Genomic DNA, 10,864 nt, shown 5'->3' with positions numbered 1-10,864 from the left:
TGGGGGGGGGGGGGGGGGGGGGTATCTACAGTCACAGTTGGAAACCGGTAGTGAGCTCACACCTGATACCTGACAGGATGGAGACGCTCTTCCTCCTGCCCTTAAAAAAAAAACTACAACTCCCATGAGGAGGTTCACCAAGGAACTGAACTGTAGAAAAAGGTGGGCGATAATAACAGGTGACGAGAGAGAGAACCACTGCTGCTGGTAAGAACCACAGGAAATAAAATGAAAATTAATTTTAAAAGAAATGCTCTGAATCCAAATGAGTGGATAAACTCAGATTATTGCCCACGTGCTCTATATGACGTGTATCAGCGAGGCGTTGTGTGACGTCATCTCGCTTCCAACATCCAGTGTATGAATACGTTTTTGTCGTCAAATGAGAGGCAAAGAGGCGTAAGAAAGTACAGGACGGACAGAGAGGAAGCCAGTACCGGTACTGGTTTGGTCCCGGGTGCATCGGGAGTTCCTGGGTCGGGCTCGCGGGCTCTTAGTTTGGGAGGCCGAGGGAGAACGGAACAAGAACGAGTTCTGAGAGTACACAAGAGTCCTGAGGGTGGAGCCTGAGAGGAGGGGGGTTCTAGACTGGACCCGGGACGAGCCAAGCTGGAACCCGCATCAGCTCGCGTGCTCTCAAGGTTACAACCCAGAAAGAAAAACAGAATGATGCACAATAACAGTGACACGTCATCAGCATCAGAAGACGCATTCACAAGTACCGGTGTGGCTCTGATGAGGGTTTTTTTACTAAAGGAATAAAATGCAACATCACGCGATTAAAGCTGGTGAGAGAAGTCAAAAAGAAGAAGCGTGTGTGTGTGTGTGTGTGTGTGTGTGTCTCCCTCTCTCTCCAGCCACCCAAAGCATCCGCCCACTCCCGCCATCTCCACCAATGACTCTCCCGCCTCCACATCTCAGCCTGCCCGTCAAAGCTCGCCCCGCCCACCGCCGCATGACGTAACACCCCAGTCTGAAAGTGCAATGGCGATGCTGGACAAAAACAGCCGTCGCTCCCGGAGACCACATCTTTATTATGTGGCTGAGCTCGAGGGAAACGCGTCCGGTCGGCTGCAGAACCTGATATAATACCGGCGGAGTTGCGCGAGCGTCAACCGGCGAGCCTGAAACCGGTGATTTAACGGCTCTCCCCCTCCTCCTCCCCTCCCCTCCCCACGCCACGCCACGCGCGATGACAGTTTAGACCGAAAGCTGGTAAGTGTAAACTCCTGTGATTGCAACAGCATTCGGGGAGGCTTTCTTTTCTCTCTCTCTCCCTCTCCTTTTCTCTCTCTGTCTCGCTCTCTCTGTCTCTCTCTCTCTCCCCCTCACCCACCCCCTCACCCACCACCAGTAAACGGTCTGAGCGAGCTTGAGATTTCCAAGGGGCGTGGCTGGGTACCACTTCTGACTGAAGGATGCTGATAGCTTAGCAACAGCGACAAGGAAGGAAGAGGATGGAGACAATGGATGCAAGAGGCTCGGCAGCGGCGGCGGTGGCTTGGCTGCTGTATTGTTTGACTAGAGAGAAAGAGAGGGAGGGAGGGAGGGAGGGAGGGGAGAGATCCCCAGCGGGTGCCAAGTCAAGCACAAGGAGCCTGGGATGTAAACAAAGGGTGTGGGGCCTCTCAGCCGGCCTGCTGGAGACTGGAAGCATCACTGGTGCCCAGTAGCTTTAACATACATGATCCAGCCATGTTGCGTGTGTTTTTTTTTTGGCGCCGGGAGAGAAAGGAAACGTCTCCCCCCCCCCCGAACTGTTGCTCTAAATACTCTCCATTTTTAAAAGCGGGGGTCTGCTGTTCCTCCTGTCAATCAAACTTTATTTAAAGAGTTTCGCAGACAAAAGCCGTTAAAAAAATGGGATAAACAGCAAATAAGCAGTAATTAGGATTCCGTTAACGAGCGCGACCTTTATCCCTCTCGCTGGTTCTCGGGTTCCTCACGCAACTGTGATATTTCGTGGGTCGTGTATGAAATTAGGATGTCAGACTGGAAGAGTTCTTCTACGGTGATTTCAGATGAACGCCGGAAAAGGTAGAAGAATTAACGAGCCGGTAGCTCTCAGTCTGCGTCCGCGCCTTATTATTGTTGTGACTGTGTCGGCAGCTATTGTGTGATGATTATCATGACTCTTACAATTACAAGCAAATCAAACACAAGTACTCTTCAAACAAATCAAATGCATCTGCTTAAAATCGCATGATTTATTTATTAACGAGCGAGAAATCCAATGAAAAGCTAGAAAAGAGCGGCGGTGGCATCGAAGTGGAGTCGAGCAGATGTTTGTTTCCTCCTTCCTCTACTTTCCCGACTCTTGACGCTCTGCTTTTTCATGTTTCTTGCCGCTGCTTGTTGTTATGTAACTTTTTAAGCCCATGTTTTGGGCAACACATCAGGCCTCATTTATGAAAGGTTCACATATGAGCCTGGGCTGTTTCAGCCCTCAGTTTAGTCTTACAGACGCGAGGGATGGCTGTTTTGTAACTTATTGCACATCTCTTGTAGCGTTAAAATCTCTGCAGGTCTGGAACGGATGTCACACCTTGACATCAGATCCTGTAACGTGGGACGAATCCTCCATGACATACACGAGTCTTTTGTTGTTGTTGTTGTTGTTGTTGTTTTTCAAACGCTCTGATACGACCCATTTTTTTTCAACTAATTTTGACTGGAACAGGAAGCCAACTCTCACCAGTAGCCACAGGAAATCAATCAATCACTTCCTGTCAGCGGGCGTACCGTGTCCAAACACCTCCCCATATCATCCAAACACCTTCTCCAGCCTCCAGCATCACCCCCTCCACCTCCGTATACGGATATTCCCCCCCCCCCCTTTTTTGTGACTTCCTGCTTTCATAACTACTGCAGCCACTAGGTGCCATGGGTCACTTCTACATGGTTAACGGTGGTATCTGGCTGGTTGCGTTGTGGCGTGTCTCGTCCCAGGTGTGATTCGTGAACAGGCAGCATGGCCACGCAGGAACCATCCCCTCCTTCATCCATGGAGAGCAATAAACCCGGCTTCCCCAAGAAGATCCTGGGCAACAAGCTGGAGGACAAACATCTGTGCAACTGCTGCCACAACATTTTGAGACGACCGTTTCAGGCCCAGTGTGGACATCGCTTCTGTTCCTACTGCTTCAACAGGGCTGTGAGGTGAGAGACCAGGTGGACGCCACTTTGGCGTGAGGTCGTACTTGTGTGTCTGTGGCCGAACACTCATCAGCCTCTACTGTTGCAGTAATGGACCCCAGAAGTGTAACGCCTGCATCAAAGAGGACATTTTTGAAGAACCCACGTCGATTTTGAAACAAGGATGTGTGAGTATTCGTGTGTGTGCGTGTGTGTGTGTGTGTGTGTGTGTGTGTGTGTGTGAGTCAGATTTAATTCCTGAATTGAATTTTGGAACTCGTCGCTCGGCGTGATTTGTACTGTGGAAGCTCCCGCACTGTTGATTAATTTGACAAAGTTACTGGTTGACTCTCTTGATGCGAGGTTTACGGCAGGCGCCAGTCTGACATCTTCAAGTCCGAAATTTTCCCGGTGCTACAAACTGATTTTTTTTTTTCTGATGAGCACGAGAACCTTGAATTAGTCCTTTTTTAATTTTTTTGTCCACGTCCCCGTGGAAGCTCCACAGGTTTTGTCTCGCTTGGTGAAGAGCGAATGTGCATCAGTGGGAGGTGGCGTTAGCCTCGTATTCTCCTCCGTTTCCTACAGCCGTGGTGCTTCTACTGCCATCTTCTGGTTAAAATACGAACTGTGTAGCCTAGTTTATTTGCTCCAAATCCCTTGATGGAAATGAAGGTCGTTCGCATTTGATTTTTTTGTTTTACTTTTCAATTAAAATCAGCTTGAGGATTAAATGGAAGCACACCTAACACACAGCCTTACCGGCCGCGTCTGATCATAGAAACGGGGCGACGTGTGGAGCTTCCCCACATCAGTATTCTACTCGGGGAGGGGACAGCTGGACCGACAGCGTGACAGCAAATCCCTCCGCTCCCTCTTGTTTCCACAGGCTTTCCCTGACAACGCAGTTCGGAGGGAAGTTGAAAACCTTTCAGCTGTTTGTATTAATGAAAGTTGCACTTGGAAAGGCAGTATTAAAGACTACGAGGTGAGTCTGCTTCGGTTTGGTGGCTGCACTGCTTTTACAGAACTGACAAGGTTATTTTGAGCCGCGCATGAATATACGCTTCCTCCCGGTGACTTCATTATCTCGGTATTATATTTAAAGGTTGCCACCTTGTTGTTTTTTTTATTTTTTATTTTTTTTAAAACGCCGCCGCTACGACCTGAGCTCTTCTCCCTCCACAGCTGAACCACGAAGGCAAGTGTGAGTTTATGATCATCCCCTGCCCCTCCTGCAAAGAACGAATCCGCTTCAATGAACAGGAGCGCCATAATGAGCGAGAGTGCCCGGAGAGAACGCTCAACTGCAAGTACTGCAAGGAGCCATTTCACTTCAAAAATATCAAGGTCAGGAATTATTTATAAAAGAAGAAGCTCCGCTTGTCTCGGGCCGTGCAGCAGATGACGGTTTGTCCGTCCTTCAAAGAAACACTGACTTCTTCTGTTTGTTTGTTTTTTCTTTCCCAGGCGCATGACGAGATCTGTCCCAAGTACCCGATGATCTGTGAAGGCTGTGCCAAGAAGAAAATACCCAGAGAAAAGGTAAATGTGTGTGTGTGTGTGTGTGTGTGTGTAGCACGTAGCTATAGCTGCTCATCCCAGGTTTGTGCCTCTAGTGTGTTGCCATCGCAGCAAAGCTGCAATCTGTTTTTCATGAAACGCACTCATGTTTTAAGCGTCAGACTCCAGGCTGTCAGTCACGCCTTCATTGGGATCAGCGGCGTGGTACGATGTGGGAAAGTGTCGTGTAGCGTTTGCAGTACTGTTGTATGTACGTGTGTGGAGTCTCAACATGACAGCGAACCCGAGGCTCGAGCTGGGTTTGGTCCACTGCTTCTGTTGGTGTACGACTTCATTGTTCCTAAAGAGCCTCTCCTGCTCCTTCCAGTACGTGGACCACATCAAATTCTGCAGCAAATTCAGAACTCCGTGTCGATTTCATGTCGTGGGATGTGACATGTCTGTGAGTAGCCCGACTCCCCTCCCCCTTCTGCTACCTGCCGTGTGTCGGTTAAAACATCAAGATTCACTTGAAGTGAAAAAGTAAAAGTTTATGAAAATATGAACCTCGTTTAACATTGATATTTAGAGATAAATCGCCACAGCCAATCAGTGTGCTCGTATTTATTGTTTCTATTTATTTAATTTTTTTTTTTTTTTTTTTGTAGGTGGAGAAGGAAAAGATCCATGACCACGAGCGAGCCTTCGCCTACGAGCACCTCAATCTGTTGCTGCACTACATTATGGGCATGAAAGTGAGTATGGAGGGCTTGCAGCCCCAGGGACTGGAGGTAGCCGGACACAAACTGGTGGAGCTCCAACAGTCCCTCAGGGAGCTTGAGGCCAGAGTCTCCCAGCTCAGCACCACCTCCTCTGGGCCTCCCGTGCAGGGAGCTGCCGCCGCCGCCGCCTCCTCATCCTCCAGCTCCGGACCCCCTGGTCCACCTGCCTCAGCTCCTCTCCCCCCACCTCCCACTCTGGCTCCCACTCTCTCTGTGTCTACCTCCTTCACCCCCCTGCCCAGCTCGGTGGGGGCGGCGTTAGAGCTCCAGCTCCACAGCGAGAAGACCAAGGTGGCAGAGCTGGGCCGCAGGTGCACGGAGCTGGAGGTGAAGGCCGGCACTTTTGAAAATGTGGTGTGTGTCCTGAACAGAGAGGTGGAGCGGTTCGCCACCACCATGGAGGCCAGCAACCGTCAGCACAAGCTGGACCAGGATAAGATCGAGGCCCTGAGTAACAAGGTAGGACGATGAAGGACATCCTCATCCTCAGTTGTATGGGGTCGCGATGACCTAATATCATGTAGTCATTGTGGTTTCGAAGAGCTAACAAGAAGAGACTTGCGTATATATATAATTAAAAGCTAAATTTGACCTGATTTCAGTCCTTCGAATGTTAAATTCTTACCTCTCTGTAAAATACGTGTCATTTCTTCGGTTGTGGAGGTTTGCACTGGTTTATCAACCTTTAGATCCACTGTTACCAGTATGAATCGAAAGCTCCCTGCGTGCGTGGATGTCTGTCCCCCAGGTGCGGCAGCTGGAGAGGACAGTGGGGCTGAAGGACCTGACCGTGGCTGAGATGGAGGGCCGGCTGAGGGAAATGTCTGCCACAACCTTCGATGGCGTCTTTGTCTGGAGGATCTCTGATTTCGCCAAAAAGAGACAGGATGCCATCGCAGGTCGCGCCCCTGCCATGTTCTCGCCAGGTAGGTCTTTGGTACATCTGAATACAAGCATGGAGGCGATCTTCCACCCCTCCAGATGTTTCTCCAGGTCATCTGCTCTGACTGACGCGCAGTTCGTCTCCCTTCAGCCTTCTACACCAGCAAATACGGCTATAAGATGTGTCTGCGCATCTACCTGAACGGAGACGGGACAGGGCGTGGCAGCCACTTGTCCTTGTTCTTTGTGGTGATGAGGGGACTGAGTGACGCGCTGCTAAAATGGCCCTTCAATCAAAAGGTAACAGATGCAGGGGTGGGGTCCAGATCACATGACCATATCAACCTTGCAGCCAGGAACCTTTAATCACGTCAAGACTGGAGGGGGAGGCTGCGGCGCAGTTTCACCGCTCGTACCCGGTGTGATGTTATCAACGGTGGCAGTGACACTCATGAGGCCTTTGTGTTATTTATGAGTACACAACGAATCCAAAATGCACTCACTTGTCAGGAGCCATCAAATCACTGATCTGCTTGTTGCGCTGACATCATCCAGGTTCTGTAGCTCCACAGGTGTTTTATTTGATCATTCATGTCCAGCTGCAGGAAACAGCTGCAGCAGGTGTGCGGCCAGCGCGTGTGGGGCGGGTCTGACATCGTTGACGACAAACAGCAACATGTATGAGGGACGTGGTGTAACTCTGAAATATATATTCATGTATACACATTATGCCAATGTATTTATTTGTATTTCTACCTTTATTTACCAGTAAACAGAGAGAGGAGGGGGTGGGACACGCAGCGAAGGACCTCCGACCGGGATTCAAACTGGGGTTAGCTGCGTATGTGACACGCGCACTAACCACTCGACCACCTGAGCGAGTGTATGCCTAGTCATCTTGTAAACAGAGTCAGAAATGTCGCAGTTAAAGAAACGGAAGAACGTGCAAAAGTTATGTTATTTCTCTGCATAATTCACCTTCTACGGCCAGCCGTTAGCACTGGCTAGCACTTAGCCTTTAGCTAAGAGCTAAAAATGCTTTATTAGCAATTCAAACATCATTTGACATCGACTGTAATGTTGTTGTTTTTTCACCCCATAATTCACCTGTCACACACAGACAAAATGCAAATCACAAGAAATTACACTTAATAGCATGTTTCAGTAATTTAGTGATTGCAACTCAAACATGCTAAATGTTAGCCAGCGCCCACCGAATGTTTATGTTTTGCTCAAGCGCTGACTGTAGGACATCATGGGTGAGCAGTCTGCACATGCACAGGGTTTTTGCACATGCACCTGTTCCACAGCTGAGACTGGTGCGATACTGGTGTGATACTGGTGTGATACTGGTCCGGGACTGACGAGTTTTCCACAGTAACGTGTTTCAAAACGAACGTAACCTGGCAGCACGTCCTGCTAATCCCATTCCCGGAAAGGGGAGATGGAAATTCCCTGATGTTTCCAAGCGCAGGTAAATTTTCTGGAAGCATGAGAATTCTTTTCTGTGCTGTGTCTTATTTCCAGGTGACTCTGATGCTGCTGGACCAGAGCAACAGGGAACACATCATCGATGCCTTCAGGCCTGATGTCACTTCCTCCTCCTTCCAGAGACCTGTGAGCGAGATGAACATCGCCAGCGGCTGTCCGCTCTTCTGCCCGCTCTCCAAGCTCGACGCCAAAAACTCTTACATCCGCGATGACACTATCTTCATTAAGGCGATTGTGGACCTCACCGGCCTCTAGACGGTCCCACAGGGTGTAAACGTTTGACAACCAGGCAGCTCTTTGACCATAAAAGGCCATCATCTAGGCTCAATCGTGGTCCCTTTAGGGCTCCGTTCAGGCATCCTGCTGCATGTGGCTGCAGTTTGCTCGGTCCAGACGGCGCTGGCATCGTCATACCTTGGTGGTCTCCGTACGAGAGAACCACCGCCATCACCGCACATTTTTTAGGGGTGCGAGGTTTTCTTTTGACATCACAGCACCGCAACCGCAGCGGCGGCGAATCATCACCGCCGTCCTGCACTTAGGTTTTCAGTCACAGAAGCGAGCGCCAGTGCAGCGTGATCGGTGCAGCGTTGAATAGAAGCAGAGAGGCGTCCCTGAAGACTTGGGATGTCGCAGAACATGCGGGACGAGGCGGAACGGGATTGTGGATTGTGATCCTTTCTGATGTCGCCGTAGAACGCTGGCGGTAGACTAATTGTAGAGTTAGAGCGTGGCTTGATGCAGTTTTTGCTTTTTCTTGCAGATTGTGGGTATCGTGAGCCCCAGTGTTGAGTGGATTTGCATAGACAAACGTGGAGTTATGTTTTGAATAAGGCATTTTTTTGCGCAAAGTGCATGCTGCTGGTACGTTTTAAGTATAAAATGCGCCTTATTTCAATCGAGCTTTATGAAGGCACCTCGTTTGTTGTTAATCGTAGTGAATTAGCCATCCGTGATGGTGGACATTGCCTGCATGTCTTTGGAACCAGGCTATCTTACATGTAAAGTTAGTGTTGCGTATTTGTTCCTGTTAGGGGTCGGTGATTCTGACGGGTGGTTTGGTACATCTGTGGAAGATACAGTGGAGAACCAAGGTGTCAGGGCAGCTTGCCAGTCAAGCCCGAGGCACAGAAATGTGCTTCCGTCTCTGACACGTCAGCTGGAGTTTTCCCCAGGATATGCTCACTAGCTCACATCTCAACACATCGTGCTGTGCTCCACCACAGATTGAGGTTAACGCAGATTCCGCGAAATGAAGGAACTGTCCTTGTTTTACGTCCATATAGAGTGCGTACGTGTTTCTGCTGCTCTGAGATAGAATACTGATGTGATTCTTATATACGTGTCGGTGCAAATATACACGAGGTAAATGTGTTTGGAGGTTGAGAGGCTGAATTCAGATAAATGAAGAGATCGTTGTCCTGTGTGGTGGCGTTATTTCTAGCAGGTTGATGTTCAGTGCAGCTCCAAGTGCCATTGGCTCTGATTTCTACTAAGGCACCACGAGTCGAACACAGATGTAATTTCTTTACGCGTCCACTAGAGATTGCTGTTCTCCTGACTTAGCATGCATGCTGAGGTTTTAAGGTTCACGCTGGCCTGTTTGGAAACCAGTCTCGACCTGTATTGAAACCTCTCTGTGCATGGGAGGCTTCAATTCATATCCACTAAGCAGTTTCACGCTGGTTGACCCACCCACCCCCCACCCCTGCCCCCCCACCCCCACCCTATGAGCCATGCGTGAAAGCATTTATTTGTATTTGTTTGGATGAAAACCATAGAATAGCTATTATGTTATATCCGGCTCTGCCTCTGTTCAACGGAGGCACTCGCCTATATTCATAGCAATTTATAAATATGTATCTTTCATATCATAATGTTGAAATAACCTATATTAGTGTTAATATACACAAGACGTTATAATAAACATAGTATTACTGAATACCTTATTAATTATATATCTATATACCAACTTTTTGTTTGTCAAGATGGTTTGAACAGGCCAGGGCACCGACTTTGTGCAGTATGATTCCCCCTCGAGTGCAATAGCCGGTTACGTTCGTTGGGTTTCAGAGGTTTACCGAGGTCACGCGCCACTCATTTCTTACCGTTTGTTTACATCCCTCATCACCGATGATCGGCAGCCAGTTTCTGAACTTTCTAAGGAAATGCGTCGCTCTCCTCGTCATTAAGCTTCTTGCTATTTACTAACTTGAAGCAAGTGTGATTTTTTTTTCTCTCTCTCTTTTTTTAGGAAGACCGTGTCAGTGTTGAAATATTGGAGCTGTGTACGGTTCCTAACCCTTGCTTAGAGACCCTTAAATGAAGCACGCTCATACTTCTCTTGTGTTCCTGTAATGTGCCAAAATCAAATATTACCTCCATATTCTAACAATGTTGTATTGCAAGTTGTATTTTATGTTCTATGCGAAGAAAATATGGTGCCAAATATGTTCATATTGTGCTGCTGTTTCTGTGTAAAAGTGTGTGTGTGTGTGTGTGAGAGAGAGGGTGCGTGCGAGCGTGTGTGTGTGAATGCCATTTTGAATGATGCATGGGTCGCTCCGTCTGCAAGCACCAGGAGGTCGTTAGTAATGTCCCATGACGCGCAGCCTCCCAGGATTTATGAATGTAAGCTTTTCTTCAGTTTTATTTTTTCTCCGAGTGAAAACACGATGCAGTCGACTTGAAGCAACTTTTTTTGTGCACTTTGTGTCGTTTGTGCAAACAGGGTATTTTCTGAGTGATTTATGTACCTTGAAATCAGAGCCATAAATATTCTAATGTTGATAATTGATGTGATCCTAAAAAAAAAAAAAAAAAAACTAAAAAACTTGCAGTTATGTAATAAAGTTGGTTGGTTTCAGCTTGTTTATTGTTTTTGCAGCTCAAACTCTAAGTATTCAAGCGCATTTGTAGTACTGCAGTACTGCACTCCAGTTACAGTCTGATGTATTAATGCTGTGCAGCTTCTGAGGCTGGCTGAAGTGGAAACTTTGAGCTGACTTACACATTTTTCTCTCCGCTGTTGCTCTCTAGAGGGCGCTGTTGAACCACGACTGAAGAGGCGT

General features: G+C 48.3%; 1 protein-coding gene across 3 annotated transcripts; it reads left to right on the top strand.

Annotated features, from left to right (window-relative positions):
- Window positions 1–959: 959 nt before the first annotated feature.
- Window positions 960–10,647, top strand: LOC147243661 (TNF receptor-associated factor 2-like). 3 transcript variants are annotated; one of them, XM_086186797.1, is made up of 12 exons: window positions 960–1,215; window positions 2,950–3,159; window positions 3,245–3,323; window positions 4,025–4,123; window positions 4,324–4,485; window positions 4,606–4,680; window positions 5,027–5,101; window positions 5,307–5,879; window positions 6,169–6,346; window positions 6,454–6,602; window positions 7,830–7,919; window positions 10,048–10,647. In XM_086186797.1, exons 2-12 carry the CDS (start codon window positions 2,972–2,974, stop codon window positions 10,117–10,119), a joined length of 1,740 nt encoding a protein of 579 aa, XP_086042923.1. In that variant the 5' UTR covers window positions 960–1,215; window positions 2,950–2,971; the 3' UTR covers window positions 10,120–10,647. The 3 variants fall into 3 exon arrangements, with proteins under 3 accessions (XP_086042923.1, XP_086042922.1, XP_086042924.1); XM_086186796.1 differs by having other exon boundaries at window positions 7,830–10,647; XM_086186798.1 differs by lacking the exons at window positions 7,830–7,919; window positions 10,048–10,647 and adding an exon at window positions 6,902–7,798.
- Window positions 10,648–10,864: the final 217 nt, after the last annotated feature.

The sequence above is a fragment of the Aulostomus chinensis genome, chromosome 19 (genome assembly GCF_037954235.1).
Source record: "Aulostomus chinensis isolate RoL2024-O1b breed Wild chromosome 19, RoL_Achi_v1.0, whole genome shotgun sequence".
NCBI lineage: Eukaryota > Metazoa > Chordata > Actinopteri > Syngnathiformes > Aulostomidae > Aulostomus > Aulostomus chinensis.
The sequence above is the reverse complement of the archived record's forward strand: the minus strand, read 5'-3'. Positions and strand labels throughout refer to the sequence as shown.

Bases quoted from the DNA above. Each gene is read 5' to 3' on its own strand.
- LOC147243661 (XM_086186796.1), top strand. From the start codon at position 2,972: ATGGCCACGCAGGAACCATCCCCTCCTTCATCCATGGAGAGCAATAAA. The intron at 3,160-3,244 runs GTGAGAGACCAG...CTACTGTTGCAG, and splicing joins TGCTTCAACAGGGCTGTGAG to TAATGGACCCCAGAAGTGTA. The intron at 5,880-6,168 runs GTAGGACGATGA...TCTGTCCCCCAG, and splicing joins TCGAGGCCCTGAGTAACAAG to GTGCGGCAGCTGGAGAGGAC.